General features: G+C 56.9%; 1 protein-coding gene across 4 annotated transcripts in view; it reads right to left on the bottom strand.

The window, feature by feature from the left end:
• The window catches only part of Brd3 (bromodomain containing 3), a 29,726-nt gene extending 15,032 nt beyond the window's left edge, over nt 1–14,694 (bottom strand). The window contains exons 1-4 of one of the 4 annotated variants that reach the window (XM_020177360.2): nt 14,549–14,694; nt 2,050–2,375; nt 1,121–1,258; nt 410–557 (exon numbers count right to left, since the gene is read on the bottom strand). In XM_020177360.2, coding sequence (XP_020032949.1) covers nt 410–557; nt 1,121–1,258; nt 2,050–2,262 — 499 coding nt within the window. In that variant the 5' untranslated portion in view covers nt 2,263–2,375; nt 14,549–14,694. Of the gene's footprint in view, nt 1–409; nt 558–1,120; nt 1,259–2,049; nt 2,376–11,429; nt 13,761–13,785; nt 14,177–14,548 lie in introns of those variants that run through there. The other 3 variants (XM_020177361.2, XM_020177363.2, XM_074052871.1) reach the window with 3 other exon arrangements.
• Nucleotides 14,695–18,048: the final 3,354 nt, after the last annotated feature.

The raw sequence follows: 18,048 nt of genomic DNA, 5'->3' as shown, positions 1-18,048 counted from the left end.
GCCTTCCTCACATCCACCTGCTCTACCAGATGTACTTCTAGTCTGCATCTGCAGACCAGGTGGGACCCCAGGGTTTCCAGTACTAATCACTGCCCCCCTCATAGAGAGATCAAGTCCTCTCAATCAAGGAGCCAGCCACGCAACAGTGACACTCAGGGTGACCAAGGATACATCAGGAGTGAGATGAAGACGAAGGAGGGGGACAGAGACACATGACAGCAGTCACATCAACATCTTCCCTGCCCCTGGCCAGCCACCTCTCCAATGTGGCCAGCCCTATAGGCCTTATGTGGCCAAGACCTGGCACCTGCAAGCTCATCATGCCTGCCCCACCTTACAGGCAGTGACATGGCTTGGAGGGGCCAAGGGACTCACATCCAGGCCCCCTGCCCGCCCCACTCCCCTTTACCTGCACTCTGGGTTCCTGCAGCCGGCTTCCGGCCTTTGCCCTTCGGAGCAGGGGGTAACAATTCGACTTCCTCCTGGGGCATCTGAGCCACTTTCTGCAGAAAGATTTTCTCTAAGGCCTGGGCCATTAGCACTATGTCATCTGTGGGCTGAAGACAGAGAGCCCAGGTCACTCGCTGGGAAGAAGACGCAAGCTTGCAAAAGACATCGTGTGTTGTAGCTCAAGAAAAAATTTATTTAAAATTTGTTAAGAGACTTGGTGGGGCAGAAGAGGGCAAGACGAATATATTTCAATGTGGAAAATCTTGGAAAGCATGAAGAATAAAAAACAGCCTTCATCCCATCACATGGAGAAAGGAGCTTCAACAGCTCAGCACCCGTCATCTCTCCTTTACTCGTGTCACTATTAAAAAAACAAAACCCACAAAATCGGGATCATGTCTTGAAGCCTACAGGCCCTATCAGCATCCTCTGAAAGGGCCCACCAGTTTCCACTATCTCCAGCAAGACATCTGGGCAGCATGGATAATTGTAGACCACAACCAATGAAGGTTGGAGGACCAGCGTGTGGCATGCTCTGAACCCAAGAGCTGCTGCAAAGTGCACAGACCCACAGGACACTGGCCAACCACAGGCCGTCCCCAGCCGAGGCCACCCAGTGCCTGAGTCATTCCCACAAAACATTTGGGGCCCACAGCTCCTGCCTCCTTACCTTGTTGTAAATGTAACAATTTGTAAACATGGTGTTGAAATCCTGCATACATTCACTGGCACTCCAGTAATAATTATTCTCCAGTCTCTTCTTAATAGTCCCCATATCCATTGGATTTTTTATTATTTTATGATAATCCTAAGAAAGAGATTTTCAGAGGCATTACTCTTGGATTTCACATTAATTATTTTCACACTTCCCAAGCACAGCAAGATCCTGTCAGCTGGGCAAGCCCAAAGGCAGTTTCTGGTCACCTGGAGCAAGTGGGCATGTGGTCAGGGGCAAGCACTCAGCCAGCTCCAAACTTTTGCCAAACCTCTCTTGTCCCCAAGGAGACACTGGAGCTGGGGCAGACCCCAAGCTGTTTTACATGATGGAGATGGGGCCCAGTTCCTTCTAGGGATTCTAAACCCACAGGGGGGCCAAGCACCACACTGGGCCCAGAACCCAAGCCACCAAGTTCCAACCAACTTGCAACTCTTAGAGTTTCTTTATCAAAGTCCAGATCAAAACTCGGCATGCGCCTTGAATGAAAGAGGGTTTTAAAGTACACTTGGATCTGACTGCAAGTAAGTGGGCACAACAAGTAGGCAGATGCCCAGCCCCTGGTCAGACCACAGCTGCATGGAATAAAGATCCAGGTGGGCCTCTGGTCCTCAGCCCCACTGGTCATCGGGCCCCCGCCCCATCTTCTTCCACCCTGGGGGCCATGAGTTCTTCCTCTTTGCTGCCCCACCCTCCATTCTCCAAGTCCCTAAGTGAACCCAGTGCTCCTTCCAACTGTGGGTCAGAACTGTCACTCTGCCTCACTGCATCCCTCCTGAGGTGTAGGCTGCCTCTGCTCAGCAGCCCCTGCTGCATCACGGGCACTGCCTATACCAAGGCCAGGTGGGTAGAGTTTTCAGGAGCGGGGGCCCAGGGGTCCTCACAGGCAGGTTCAGCTTGATTGCGTCCACGGGTTGGTAGAAGGGCCAGGCAAACTGATGCTTCCAGAGCGTCTTCACTACCACGTTCTGCATGTACTGTAGCTGGTTGGTCTTGCGGCCTGGCTTGCTGGGGTTGGAGACCTCGGGTGGAGGCGGGTTCACAGGGCCCGGGGCCGCTGGGATCCCCGCGGGGGCAGCCGCTGTGGTCGTGGACATTCTCTGGCAGCTTGCTCACTTGCCGTCACAGCAGTGGCTCAGAGAGGCCCTTGTGTCTGCGGTGCTCCCCGAGGAGGCTCGGCATCCCATTTCTGGGCCCAACCAAGCAACACCTGCAGGAGACAAAGAAGGGTAGAGACTGTCACCCTGGGAGCCCCCTCCTATCACACATCAGCAAGGATACCACCTGGTCCCAGCAAGGCCATTGACCTTCCCACCCACCCAGACATATGGCTGTGACCTGTCATGGAACAACTTCAGCCACTGTTCTCCTAACCTGGGGAAGGAAGGGGCTGGACAAGGCATGGGCCACCTGTTCCCAGGTAGGGGATGTGGGGGGCGTGGAGCGAGTGGTGAGAGGCAGGTATGCCGAAGACTTGGTTTCTCTTGGCTCAGTGACTGCCAAACCGCCCACTGGTTGGGGCTGATTTGCTTGTACCGGACCGTCCACTATTCTTCTCTGCAGCAATGTTTGGAAGAACAATTCAAGTATAGAGAACTACGACATGGGCCCAACAGCTGAAGTGGGAGAGACCAGCAGCAACCCAGAGGTTCGCAGACCTACATCCAGCACGAGTTGGGGCCCTCAACTGACGCGTGGCATGAGGTTCTAACGTAACCAGGAGAATGAACTGGGGTTTGTGATGGCGGCAGGCTATGACACGCCTGGCCCTCAGCCAATCAGGTTGGTGAGAGATGGCAACTGCGACCTGAGGTCCCCTTCTCTCCCAGGGCTGTTGGCTGTGTGCTCAGTGAGCAACGTACTGGTGCAGATTTCACCAGACCCAGGCCTAGCTGCCAGGAGTGCTGGCCACACACACAGCTGAGGCAGGCAAAGCAGCCCTGCAAATCTCAGGAAAGCCAGGACTGTGGGGAAAGCAGGAGTGCTGTGTAGCAGCACTGTGCAGGAACACTACGCAGGGGAGCCGTGTAGCAGTGCTGGGGCACCACACAGGAGGAATACTGTGCGTCATGGGCACAATGCAGGAGTACTGTGCAGCAGGAAACCATGCAGCAGAGGTGCCGTGCAGCAGGAACGCTGCAACTTGAGCACGGTGCAGCAGAGGCACCATGCCACTCCCCAGCATTCAAACCCCTTGCTCTCTCCTGAACAAGAAGCTAGGCAGCATGGTGTGCGCCATAGTCCCACGTCCACTTGGGAAGGCCCAAGAGAAACTGCACACTGCACGGGGGGCCTTGCTGGGGCAGCCAGGGCTTGTGCCTTGTCAGTGAACTTTGCTGCCATTTGGGTTTCCCGTGCTTGTGTCTACATGGCCCATGGAGGCAGCACTGGGGGAGGAACAGCTGCTACCAGTCTCTTGTAAGACTTAGGGGATGTTTTGAGCTGGCTGTCATCCTGCTGACCCCTTGAAATCTGCAAGGACGGACATGTTTATACCACAGAAGTTGGTAAGTACCACAAACCAGTGCTCTTACCAGAAAGCTGGTTGTTAAAACACTTGTTAGCACCTACTACAGTGGGCAGATCTGCTTCTTCTCAGTCTAGCCCAGAGCCTAAAAACCTGCATTAGGACGACTCACTGGCCAGGCATCCCTGTCCACCTGTCCCTCACCTGAGAAGCGCTCCTGAGCATGTGGGGCCCCACCTGCATCTGTAGCACAGCTCTCCAAGGAATTACCTTGGGTGCCCACAGCCTGTCTTTCCCAGGGGCACAGGCACCACACACCCCTACATCTTGCCACCCGTTGTGCGGGACCCCAAGGCAGCCAATGGCCATGAGACTGTGTTGTCTTCTCCAGACCAGAGGCCAAGTGGACACAAGTCTCTATCATTCACAGGGCCTCTTCCTAGCCCCAGCCCTGCCAGGCCAGAAATTCCACCCAACACCAGCACCACCATCCCTCAGCAAGATCCTAATACAGTCCAGCTCTGTGCAGCAATGCTGGTCCTATTAACATGTTGGATCAAGTCACTTGTCTGTTAAAGAGCCTCCCAGGCTCTACCTGACTCCATGCTGACTGGTGAGGTCCAAAGTGACCAGGCCCTAGGACACGTGGCTGTTGTAGCCTTGCTGGGTTTCACCCAGCTAGACAGTGGTTGTCTCACACCCTCCCAAGGCCTCTTGGAACCCCCTTTCTACTGGCACCCAGAACAGCAGGGGCTGCAGAGTGGATGCTGAGACATCCCCCAAAGTGGCGATCCCAGCCCTGCCATCTGCCAGCCCAAACCCAGTCCCTCCATTTCCCACAGGGCTTGCTTCAGTTGAAGTTAAGGCACACCGAGCCCAGATGGTACTACTCAGACCACTGTAACTGCTACAGGAGGGCCCTGGAGCCCAGGAGGGAAGCCTGCAATGTGCTCCCACCACCTGGCAGTAACAGGAAGCCAGCTCCCCAGTGTGGGCCAACATGTGGATTGCCAGGACCTGAGGCTGCCCCTGCCACTACAAGAGCCCTGGGAGCCAGGACATGGAGCTGAAATTGGCCAGGTATGGGGACACATGTCACTGGAAGGCCATCTGTGGCTGCAGGCCACAGTGCAAGCTGGAGGATATGTGGCTGTTGCAGCCTGGAGGGTGATAGCCCTGGCCCTCACCACAGGCTGAGTCCAGGCCCTTCCAAGGAGTCCCAACTCCTTGGAAGGCCACGCTAGTCAGAGCAGAGTAGGGTGACAGCAGGGAAAGTGCTCAGGTCCCTGCCGAGTGGGAGGAGCGAGCTGCCCGCTCCCAGGTGTACCAGACAAGGTGGACAAGAGGTAAGAGGGACTGAGGGACAGCAATGACACAGCCAGCATCCATGCTGCCTGAGTCACACCACGCAGTCCCCCTGGGCTGAGCCAAGCAGCCACATACACTTCCCTCAGACAGGCAAGTCTGGTGAGCAGGAGCCATAACCCTAAGTCTGGCCTGACCTTGACCACAATGCATTATGGCCCTCAACCAACCAGATAGCAGCACAGAACAAACCAGGCACAATGGGCACACAGGACACCATACAAGGCTGGAAGGTGAGAACGAGGGAAGAAGATGCCTGCCCTGACAGTCTTTCCCCAGGAAGACAGAGAAGATGGCGAGACCATTTCCCAACTATCAGGGGCAAGTGCAGTGCAGCTGAAAAAGACCACGAGGGCCTACTGAGAGTCAGAAACGGCCAGGGTACACTCTACACAGAGGCTCCTAACAAGAAAAGGGCTATAGTGGGACCTCAACTCCAGCCCCGAGTGCCCTCCAGGAGACAGGGAAGGGGAAAAGGACAGGGTTGGCCCAGCACCCCACATACCTGCCATGAGCAGCATAGCACAATCACCTCAACTTGCTAAGGTGGTGCTTTCACAGCAGTCTTCCCCTAAACACGGTTGCCCTCATGGGCTCTCCTCATAATGAGGCTGGGTGGGGGGAAATACTTGGAAAACACCAGAGGCTTGGGAAGTGGGCCATATCCAGAGTCCCTTCCCTCACCAATGATGACTAGTCCTCATGATGCTCAGGAGAAGCCTTCAAGTCAGAAATGTCCTACCCATAGCTGGGACAAAAGACCTGAGAATCCTTCCTTCCTCCTTTATTTCCAGGGCATATGGCAATATTACCATGTAGAGGTGGGGTCAGGGCCCAGGCATAGGACCCCAAACACCAGTGACAGGTAACTACAGAGCAAGATAAGCCCAGGGAGGGCCAGCCACAAGGCCTCTCCCAGAACCCCAGAGCTGATGGACACTGAGGGCAGGTCACAGGCTCATAATGAGAGGCGCACCCCTGACATGGTCCACTCAGAAAGGTAGCTGGAGCTAGGTGCTGGCGGCTCACGCCTGTAATCCTACTTATTCAGGAGGCAGAGATCAGGAAGATCGCAGTTCAAAGCCAGTCCAGGAAATAGTTTGTGAGACCCTATCTCGAAAAAACCCATCACAAAAAAAGGGTTTGGCGGAGTGGCTCAAGGTGAAGGCTCTGAGTTCAAGACCCAGTACCAAAAAAGAAAGGTAGCTGGAGCTCCCCCTCTGATTGGTTATGCCAGGAAGCCAAGCCAAGCTCCCCTCCCCTGGCTGACCATCCAAGCCCTGGGGTCTCACCTGTAAGAGACAGATCACCTGAGCACCTGACATGGCTGTCACTTACCAAGTGCTTCCGATCGTGACCACAGGCAGAGAGACATGGGGCCACCTGCAAGGACATTTGGGAGGTGACAGCCAGCTGTGACAATGGGACCTAGGGCTGGGACAAAAAGGAGGTACCCCAAGATCTCAAGTCACCAGGGAGGGACTGCAGCAAGGCACAAGGTCCTCAGACCCAGGGTACCACATGGACAAACTGAAGTGATATTTGGGGTCCTATCTAGTACTTGCAAAACACAGAAGAGTCACGAGATGGACCACTCACTCTCGGGCCCCACTCCACCCCAGGCCAGAGCCTGACCTCTCAGCAACACCTACTCTCCTTGGGTCTCCTGTCCCGACCGTCAACGTTTCAAATTTCAGATGGCCAAATCACAGGTGTTCCGCTCCCCCCCCCCGCCCCCCGCCAGGCCTGAGGTGACTCAAATCAAACACTGTCCTGCAGGGACACATATGCAGACTAAGGACAGCCTTGTGCCTGCTGCAGAGGGGCAAGGGTTTGCTACAGAATTAGAAAACCTTTCACCCCATTTTCAGACCTGCAGGACAGTGGCCCTGAGGCCAGAAAGGCTTGGAGGCCTGGAGTCCCCTCACCAAGTTTTCCACATCCCTGGAAGGGAAGGGGTGGTCAATAAGGCCCATTTTACAATCCAGGAAAAAGACATGCAGCAATAAGGGGAAGCCTGGGGCCAGCACCAGAGCACACCCCAGTTGAAGCACACAGGACTCTGGAGTCCACCTTTGGGCCAGTTTGCTAGAAATGCTTGCTGGAAGTATGGAGGGTGCTGACCTTGACACTAAATATGTGATCATCTTTTGCAACCAGAGCAGATACTTTGGGGTGAGGGTGTTGCAGTTAAGTTTTTAAAAGTCCTCATGTTTTAGAGGTTCATATGGCAAGTTCCTAATGGAACGTGGAGCTTGCTGGCATATAACAGGAGGAGCTGAAGACCAGCGGGCATCTAGACAAGTGGAGCTGCACCTTTCATGCCCATCCCAACTCATCACACTCAGAAGAGGATGTGCCCTCCTCCTCACCCCAGCAATGTGAGAACTAAGACCACAACCAAGCGAGAAGCCAGGGCGGGAGCAAAGGGCACTAGAGAGACCCCAATCAGAAGGTACACACATCTGTAAGCCACAAAGTCTTCCTTGCACCCCACCTGTCCCAGTGGGTAAACAACAGGGGGTGGGTGTCTGCTCTGGGGCAGAAACCAGTCTCCTAGATACCAGCCTGGATGCACAAGGCAACTGCTTTCACTACCACTCTAGCGGTCATACAACTAGCAGTCCACAGTCATCACCAAGCGGCCCTCTGACCACTCCTGGACTCCAGACAGCTCTTTACTGCAAACAGCACCCTGTAAGTGGACCATATTCCCATCCACAGCCTCACCCAGCCTACTGACCCTGTCCTTGGCAAACCAGGGCAAAGAAGCTGCAATCCCTCTGGGGACGGGCCCCAGGAAGCCACCATTACTGCTGTTTTGATGAGTACCTGCTCTGGCTGGGTACAGCAGGGCAGGGATGGAGCCCCATGTCTCAGGGGGAAACTGAGGTTCTGTGACCCTTTCTGAGGCCCACCTCCCTCAAGCCTACCACTCAGCAGCCAGCCAGCCACCTAGGGAGCCCATGCCAGGGCCCAGTAGGGGTAGGGAGGCTGCTGGGCACGTGGGTGAAAGTTGGCCTGAAACTGGCCTGGTGAGGAAAGGATATGAAACTGCCCGGTGAGGAAACTCAGATAAACCACAAGAATCCTCAAACGCTGAGTGAAAGCCCGGGTCAGCTGGTTCTGAGAGACCTTGGAGAAGCAAGTGCCACACAGAGGCTGCCAGGCTCATGCCCCAACACAGGGGACAGTGACACACCCCCATGCAGGGGGGGCAGGAGAGGCTGGCCTGTATAGACTCCCCCACACGCCAAGCCCATGCTGGACAATGGAGGACCTGAATGCTGCCAGTCCTCCCATCTTTCTGTGTGGCCTCAGACTGCCTGCCCCCCCGCCCCAGGTCCCTGGACTCTGCCTTTGTCCTCCACAGGGATCGGAGGACCTGAACGAAAGCAGAAATCCAGCTCTTTAGGCTTGCCCAGCCAGGAGGACACAGCAGCATCCGCATCAGGGTTATCTCGGGAGGAGCTGAGCAATCCCCACCATGGAAACACCAGAAATGTCAGCTGCTGCCTCCTGGCCACTCCCGCCACCCCACAAGCTATGGGATCAGCCCTACCCCAAAGGGAGATGGAGCACTGGTAGCAAGGCCAGCCTAACCTTCAAGCTTGGCAGAGAGTCAGCCAAATAGCCACTCACTCAAGGATGTGGGCACCCCTCTCCATGCCAGTCCCTGGGTCAGATCAACCATGGGGAAGTCATCAGACTGTGCAGGTATTGCCAACTTGGCCTGGCCCCATAGTGGGGAGCCCTTTTCTTTTTGGGGGAGGGAAGGAACCCCTGCTTTAGCATAAGTTATACTGGGAGGGCTGTCTGGGAAAGCTGCTCTGGCTATAGGTGGGGAGGGACAGGAAGGGGCAACATAAGGCTGGACAACAGAGGAGCAGAAGACATCCTGAGGGGCATGTGAGCATCTGTGCTTCTGGGGCTCGTCCAGGCAGGAGGCAGCAGCACAGGGCACAGGTTGGGGGGGGCGGGCAAGAGGACTGTAAGACAGGTCACATGGGGAGTCAGAGGTGGGAAGAGAGCAGGGGGAGGGGATGGGAGGCTCCTGGGTCTCAGCTGGGGACTCAAGAGTGAGGTGGCTTTGATCTCCTGTCCGGTCCTGTTCAGATCCACTACCCCACCAGCCTCAAGGGTTCAAAAGGGCTGTTTCCTGAGGTGGTTAGGGACTTGCTTCCTCTGCGCCCCAAGGACTCATGTCACTGGAGGTCTCCATACCCCAGTCTCCCCATACTGATGGCCCTCCTTTACCCTTGGCCTCTGTATCCCAGTGTGGCCCCAGTGCTACTCCAGCTCAGTGTCCTTGCTGCTCCCCTTAGTTTGGCACCAGTGGGTGTCACACCAGATCCACCTTCCAGGTGGGAAAGGGGCAGTGCATAAGCTGCACGGCCAGCAGGAGTCAGAGTCTAGCTTGAACAGGGCCATCCACCTCATACCCCAACCCCATGGAAATGTCCCAACAGTGCTAAGGGGCTCTGGCAGACATGCAGGGAGCTGAGTGTCCTGGGAGTGGCCACACTGGGCCCAGCCCTCCAGACCTCAGGAAACTGGATCCTAAGGGCAGGGTTAACTTCAGTGACAGATGGGGCCAACTGCTTCCTTCTAAGGAAGGGCCTCCCAGTAGCCCCAGGGCAGGACAGACGGGCATAGGCAGGGTTCCCCATCCACTGCAGACTCCCCAGCAGGCACTGCCTGGCCCTCCCTGCTAGTCACCCCTGGTCAGCACCCCATGCTCACCCTGATTGGATCACACCAGCCAACGGCAGCCCAGGCCCCCTGGCAGGGAACCCTTGTTCTGGCAGGACCGCCCCATCCCATGTAGGGCCACCTCCGCTGAACCTATGGGGCTGTCCTATGAAGGGCACGTGGACACTCAGTGGCAGCAGCTTGCTGTGATCATTGCATAGTGTTCCATTCTGCCACCCCCCCCCCAGTACTCCTTTCACTTCCTGAGTTTGGATTTTCCTCAGGCCTCAGGCAAGCTCCACCCCAGCAGCCCACCTAGGGAAGCCAGTCCCTCCCAGACTCCGTTCCCAACCCCACATGCACCCCTGAAGTGCCCCATCTCAGTTGCACTCCCCCACTTACACCCCTCACCTCCTTAGGTCCCACTGCCTCACAATACCCAAGGCAAGCAAGCAGAAAGGACGCCTCATACCCACAGTTCCTCCCAAGGGCTATGAGACACGCTTGCTGGCAGAGATGGTAATTCCTGACCAGAGCCAGTCACTTCTCTGGTGAGCTCAATGGCTGTGCTGCACTGAGGGGCGCCCTGCAAGGGGGGGCCCGCTGAGCGCTCAGGAGGGTGTACTGCACAGGGACAGTGAGAGGACACTTCACCCTGCAGAAAAAGGGGGCACAGTCCCCTAGGATCAGGTGGCCACAAACTAATAGAGGAGCGGCCCTATGGAGTGACCCCCACGAGCACCACCGGTTGAGCACTTTCTAGAACAAAGCTGGGTTGCAGGGTGCACCCAGTATCCTCATCTGTTGGATCACAGAATATCTATCTGCTCTTAGGTAGCCTGACAAGAACCCAACCAGCAGTCCAATTTACAGATAGATAAACCAAAACCAGGGTAGGGCACTGCCTCACTGAGTGCTGGGCCCTGCCTGGGACGAACTCGGCCTCAACTCGCCTCTCCAACCCATACCCCCTGGACACCTTCCAAGCAAGATCAGGAACCAGGATGGGAGATCCAATGTATTCGCCCACGGCCTAGCTGCTCAGCCAGTCCAGCTTCCCGTACAGGTGTGATACAGGTAATGTCAGCCAAGAGCAAGAGAAAGCACTGCGCCTGTCAGCTGTCTACACAAAGCTGTCTTCCCCAGGTCCCTCCCTCCCTCCTGTCAGTACAGGAGAAGGAGCCAGTCCCTTCACTGCACTCAACAGATAAAGTGAGGCTGAGAAAGTCCAGTCTCAGCCTGGGATGCCATGGGGTTAAGAAACACAGCAGCAGATAGTAGGAGGGACAGGAAGCCACAGCCGCCACTTTGCCCTGTGCTGTCGAGGGGTGGCTGGCCTGACATTCCACTCAGCAAGGGAGTGTGCCTGCCATGAGTCCACAGTCATCTACCCCTTCCTTGGCACAAAGCTGGTCCCAGAAAGGATCTGGTCAGCTCCCAGGGGCTCTGTCTGGTGGTATGAGAAGACAGTGGACAGCTGGGCACCCATGCTTTACCTCCCTCCCCCCCAAGACCATCAGGCCACACTGCCCAGTCAATTCTTCCTTTCACTACCCACCATAATGCACCAGCAGACACACACACTGACCCCCAGATGGCAGCAGCTACCTGTACCATGGGCAGAAATGCACACGCAGGACCTTGCTCAGTCACCACAAGGAAGCTGAGGACATCCTGCCTCCATGACCACACTCCCAGGGAGAGACTCTGAGCCTCACCTCCTCAGGACAGTTTTAATACCTGTGATGTGGATGTCCGCTCTTTCCCAGGCACCAGGATTCTCCTCTGCAGGTCACACTGTGTCTGGATGTCTCTTCCAGAAATGCCAAGACACTAGTCAGGAACCCCAACTTCCAACTCTGGGGAGACACCTGATCAGGACACTCGGACATCACTGTGCCCTTGTGACACTTTCCAAGCAGCTGGAGAAAGCCTCCAACACCTCATTAGCTTCTAACGGACTCTGCAGAACTCAGGGGCCTGTGATGGTGAGGCGCTTTTGGAGATTATCAAGGCCACACAGAGGAGGTGCAGTGAGAACTGATTCCCTCAAATGAACACATGGTCAACGCACTGAAACAACGGAGCCAAAGCCCTGGCCACACACACAGCTGCTGGCAAGCAGGTCCCCACAGCTCCATGCAAACTCGGATCTAAACTGGCCAAGAGGCTTACACAGAAACCATCAACTTGTGAGCCACCCAAAATGGAATGCCTTCTCTTAAGAAGGGCCCTGACATGGCTGGATTCCCCACTGGCAGCAGTGGTCACAAATACACAGGGTGGGGGCAAGACTGTGGCAAAACCTTGCACAAACACACCGGCGCCCAGCTATACCTACAGCACTTGATCTCTTCTGCAAAGCCTCAGGTGGGTGGGACCCAATTCTCCAAGACTCTTGCAGGAGGAATGCTGCTTTCCACCACAACTTAAGGTGAAGGAAGGAAAAAGCCTCAACTAGATACCAGCTTCGTGGCACAGGTACATGGGACCTGCCTGCAACCTGATGGGCCAGCCCAGGAGGCAAGAGGGGGCACCCCACAGCTCAGCCTGGTTACTCAGCCAACTGCTTCCAAATATGAGACATGCAGGGTGGCTTCACGAGTTCCCAGCTGCAGCTGTGGCAGGGGAAAGAGTAAGAGCTCCAAACCCGCCCCTAGCACCCTGTGGATCCAGGAACTATGGGCTCTTCTCCACCCAGCAGTTGGACACCATGCAACACAGCTGTTACAATCTTGTACCAAACATTCCCCCCTCCCAGACCTCTCCCACTGCAAACCAGGAAGTAGACAAGGCAATCCTGGGAGGCCAGGGCACAGGGTTCCAGGGCAGGCCAGAAGTCAGGAACCAGGGCTGTAGCAGTAGGCCTGGCCCTTCCCTTACCGCACTCCCCCACTTTCACTTTCTGTGGACGACTGCCTTCTGGGTCTAAGGGAGAGAAGAGTGTTTATGAACTCCATCCTCTATTCAAAGCTCACTTCCCGAAGCAGACTCCAGCGCTAAGGAAGAAAAGCAATTATTCTACTTTCTAACGACAAAAAGAAAAATCCAACTGAGGTCTACTGCCCACTCTGAGAAAACTTTTTAAATCCCTCCTCCCTGGAAATTCCAGCCGCAGGGCTAAGACTGGATCTCCACAGTTGCTAGAACTATCTTTGCAGACACCTGGCGCCCCACTCAAGCACTGGGCCCTGAGGTTACAGCAAGGTCAGAAAGAAATGTCCCCCACCTCCGGACACCAGCCAAGTCCAAGCCTTATCTCTCCGGATCTATAACCACCAGCACACTTCAAGGCCTAAGACAAGGAAGGCAAACACAAACCTTTATTTGCAAATGAGAGGTCACACTCTGGGGTGCCAATGAAAGTCCCCCTCCCCGAACCAGGAAAGGTCCCCTAAGGCCTGACACTCGTCTTTGCAGTACTGCTTTTCCAGGGCCCGGGGAAACCAGTAAGAAACGCTCCCCCAAAACCTGCCTAGCAGCTTGGCAAAGATTTCAGGATCTCCCCAGGGGCACCCCATGGGCACAAGACGATTCTCCATTTTAAAGAGTAAGGAAGTCTTCAGACAGCAGAAAGAAAGAAAACTACGTGGTTCTTCGATCTCCCTGGGGGGAGGGGAGAAAAGGGCAGGAGTCGGGGTCCGGTGATTCCTTCACTAACGCTTCTTGCGCCCAGCCCGGTAGGTTGCCACCCCTACCTCCGCCCCCTTTAACTTCTGCAGACAATAACCAAGTTTAAGGTAACAGGGAAACACCAGCTATGGAATTCTGAGCAGAAAGCTTTCAACCGAAATGATGGACGACAGACACTTAGGAACCCGGCCCAACAGCGGGAACTCAGAACGGACCCTGGGCCGCTCCTGGTGGGTCTCGGCGCCCCTGACCCCAAGAGCCAGGAGGCCGCCCAAGGCCTCCACTGCGGCCCTGCCCCCGTCACAGCCACCGATGAAGCGAGAACTTCCCGAGCTCCCAGTTTTATTCACATGGAGCCGCCTAGGGTCACGTACAAGGTTTGGGGTGCGCATTCCTCCCCAGATGGGCTTGCATGTTATTAGGCCGGTGCCCACCCCAAGGGGGAAGTAGGGAAGCACCCCACCTCTCCCGCTCCAACTCGACCTCGCTCGGATTAAGAGCTCTTCAAGCTGATTTCAAAATGAGAACTGGGTCTCCTCCGGGCCTGGCTGCAATAATCCAGCAACTCTGAGGGGTGCAAAGTCGACTCTGGGGGCTGTAACTCTGGGAGGAGGCCGCCGCCCCCCAATTGCGCCGCCGCTTCTCAGAGAGGCCGCGCAGAGACCAGGCCTGGGCCCAGCCTTCCTTGTCCCCCGCCGGGGCCACGACGGTCCCCAGCAGGCGCGGGGAAAGTGGCGCCGGAACGCACAGCTGCGGCCCGGGCACGCCGCGCGCAACTCCCGCGCCGCGTCCTCCTGGGTTGTCCCCTTCGGAAGATGGCGGGCAGAGGAAAGGAGAAAAAAAATCCCTTCCGTGAGGGAGGGCTTGCGGAGGCCGGGCTGGCGCGGGGCGCGCGGGCCGTGCCAAGTCCGGGCTGCGCGCCCCGGCCGCGGCGACGCCCCCGAGCCCCAGACGGAGGATGCCGGGACGGCGCGGGCACAGGGCGGAGGTGAGCAGAGCCCGCGCCGCCGCCGCCGCCGCCGCCGCCGCGACCCCGGACGGCTGCCGCGCTTTGTTGCATCGTGGCCGCGCACAAAGGCGGCGGCGGCGGCGGCCCCGGGCACCCAGCTCCCCGGACGCGCCGAAGGCCTGCACGAAGCGCTCGGGGCCGCGCTCCCCTGCCAGGCCCGCCGCCGCCCGCGCCGCCCGCCGCCCCGCGCGCGCAAGGAAGTAAGAGAAAGGCGTACTTGGCCTCGGCGGCTCCGGCGCCGTCCCCTCCCGGCCCGCGCGGCCGGCTCCTCTTTGGCTCGCCGGCCCCGGCAGCATAATAGACGCGCCGGAGCCGAGCAGGGCTCATGCGCTGCGCCGCGGCGCCTGGCGGGAGTCGTAGTCCGTGCCCGGGCCCGCGCCAGGGCCGCCCAGGGGAGGCCGAGGCGCGCGGACTACATGTCCCGGCCCCGCCGGCGCCGGGCCCCGCCTCGCGCGCCCCCGTCCGCCCGCCCCGCCGACCCGGCCGCGAGCGGGCCGGCCCGGGGGGCGCGCGGGGGCGGGGCTCGGTGCCCGCCCGCCCATGCCCGGCGGCGACGCGGAGACACCCCCCCCTTCCCACCCCCAGCGGCCACCTCCTCTTCGCGGGCTCGCGCCGCACTCCCGCGCTCAGGAACGTGCGCCCGTGGGTGAATTTCTAGGCGCTCAAAGAGGCGCGGAAAAGGCGGGAGTGCAGCCAGCACCTTCGGTCCCCGCCCGGGTACCCCGGAGCCCGTGGGGGACCGCCCTACAACCCCGCGCGCGCACTTGCCCCGGAGCCCGTGTTTGTAAACAAACCGCGCTCCTAATTAGTCTGGCGGGGGCGCGCGCGAGGGCGGGGTGGAAGCGCGCACTGGGCGGGCCTGCGGGGGAGGAGCCGCACTGGACCGCGCCCCTCACCGGCTGCCCGGGACGCGCTGGGGCGGGGTTCAGTCCTAGCCGCTGGACTCAGGAGTAGGGTGGGCGCCGGCGTTAGAGAGAGCGCCAAGTCCCCAGAGCTGGCTAGGAGCACGGGATGTTCTTGGCTCTGTCCGGAGACCTGTTACCAGCCCCCGAGCCTCGTTTCCCCCGTGTGCCCAGGAAGAGACCAGAAGGAGATAAGTCCTTAACCTGAGGACAGGGCTACCAACACACCTTTTCTATTTTTTTGAAAGACAGCTGGGGGACATGTCTCGGATTTTGTTTGGGGTGAAAATTACGCGCACACATAAGTCAATTTGCACGTTGTGTCCGTTAGACCCCACTAAAAACGTCAAAAACAAAGCAAGTCTTTCCTGGGCCCGCTGAACCTGCCAACAGCAAGGTTTGAGTTTCCTTGTGTGGGCTGGATCCATCCCAAGCCACTGGGGTCACTGAGTTTATTTCAGGTTGAGCAGGAATTCCGCTGCCTGCGGAAAATGCTCGGATGTTTAACATATTAAAGCTAGCGCCAGCGCTGCTCCGGCGATTCACCCACCTACACTCACACCCATCCAGAAGCAGGTGTTCTGAGCCCAGGTTACAGGTGAGGAAACTGGGGCTGTGGAGGGACTTTTCCTAGGTTTCGGAGCCAATATGTAGGAGAGCTGGGACCCCAAAGTCCCCGATCCTTGGAAACACAATTTTTTGGAGAAACCAAAACGGCTCCATGCTTTCCTGGCTTTCTCTTCTCTTTGCTGGGCTCTCCAGAACCAGGCAAGGTGCTGGATGCAGGATCTTTGATTTTTAGTTTGCAAACTGGCCTGAGGACACAGAAGGCAGGGCACCAGAAGGTCAGGGTAAGGAACTTGTGGACCAGAGGGTCTGAGGTAGACTCAGACCCCCATGCCCTGCTGACATTCTCCAGCCAGAAGTCCCGATGAGGGTCCTTGCAGAAGTGCAGCCACCTGGACACCTCCTCCACTTCCTGCCACCTGACTTTCATTCTCCTGGACACCTGAGCACTCTGGCCATCAAAACGGGCCACCTCACCACTTTAAAAGTCCTGAGTAGTTTGCACAGGCTGTCTTGACCACTTAGGGCCTGGACCAAGTACACACTGTAGACTATCCTGACCAGCCAGGCTATCAGAGGTTCCAACCATGCCCTGGTGCCATTCTTGGGCCTCCCACTGACCCCAGATGACCCCTCCTCTCAGAGTACAGCAGGGACCTGGCCCTTCTCTCCCAATGCTGCCCATTTGCGCGTGTGGCCCACATGACTGTGAGGAGCAGCCTCTCCTGGGGCCGATGGAGTCTCTAGGAGGGAGTCTGTAAGAGATGGGGCAGAACCTCACTTAGTGTGGCAGCCCTGTGCTGGCCACCTGAGTTGCAGGGGCAACTCCCCAGAGCCTGCATGCGTGGGAAGGGACTCTGGATGCCTGCCCTCTCCCCAGCAGCCCACCATCCTCTCCTTCTCCATGCTAAGGTTCTGGGAGTTTCACCACCACCCAGGTTGGGCTTGGGGTGGGGCTGCTGAGCCCCTTGCTGTTTCCAACCTGGCTTCTTCCTCTGTCAAAGAAGTGTAAAAATAGGTCCTGGTCCTTCAGCCCTGGGAAGGGATGGGTCATGTGCCAGGTCCACCAGTGGGCAGAGCAGACCTTTGCCCCCCACACACACTGGCATCCATCATACCCCTCTACCCAATTTTCCCACTCCCCAGCCTGGGTATCCACTGTCTCCCTCCAGCAAGCTGACTCCAAGAGAGAGCAGGACTCTGTCCACTGCTGCACATGGCACCTAGTGGGTACTCAGTAATTGTTGAATGAATGAATGTTTTCTGAATCCCTATCCTGCCCTCCAGCCTTCACCTGCAGACCTCAGTGCAGCCAGACAAGTAGTGCTGTCTGCTTGACCTCAGTGCACCAGGTAAGCAGCCACCCTGATCACTCCTCCCTCACAAGACCCTACAGAAGGGCTTAGAGCTGAGCTCCAGCCACTCCTCCAACTTCACACTTGCCCCCTGGAGGCACTGAACAGTTACTTTGCAGCATTATGGTTCAAACATCAGTTTCTTAAAAGTTTTCTTGTCATGAGTCTTTCCCCAAGAAACTGATCAGCTCTTATAACAACTTTAAAAAAAAAAAAACCATAAAGAAGGAGTTTCTGTCTCCACTGAGCAAAGCCTGGGCTACAGGGAACTCTAGAGAGGGGCAGGGAGCAGAGACTTCTATTTATGTAATAATTTATGGACTGCTTGCTGTGTGCCAAGCACTGTCATTTCACTTAATCCCAGAACGATTTTCTGAGGTAGGATCGATATGCCTAGATTACAGTGAAAACAAGGTGAGGTGAGGGGACACTGCCAGCCCAGGCCACGGTGCAAACCCATTTCATCTGCAACATGTGTCCCTAGAGCCTGAACTTGTAGGAGTGGGGGACGAGCTGTCTTCTCGCTGAAGCAAATGTCCTCATCCGGGTGTGTTAATTGGTTCTCTTAAAAAAGGGACCGGGGGCTGCCCACAGAGGGGGGTAGCATTGGAGCTGAGCCTTCTTGCTTTCCTGTTCTTTTTGCCCCCAAAATAGAGGGCTGTTTATACAAAAGCAAGAGTAAAGTCCTTACAGCACAGAGTGGAAAGGTCTCAGGTACAGCCTGGGGGCTCTGGTGAACAGTCAGTGAACCACAGGCAGCTTTGAGAATCTAGTTGTAGAAAGACAATCAGAAAGAGGCAGGGCAGAAGTCGGGTGCCACACATTCTCCCCCTCAGACTCAGGCTTCAAGTCTGTAAGGTGGGGAGGATAAGCATCTGCCTTGCTTTCCTATT

The sequence above is a fragment of the Castor canadensis genome, chromosome 13, assembly GCF_047511655.1.
Source record: "Castor canadensis chromosome 13, mCasCan1.hap1v2, whole genome shotgun sequence".
In the NCBI taxonomy this organism is placed as follows: Eukaryota; Metazoa; Chordata; class Mammalia; order Rodentia; family Castoridae; genus Castor; species Castor canadensis.
Note: the sequence above shows the minus strand (reverse complement) of the source record. Positions and strands in the feature narration are given on the sequence as shown.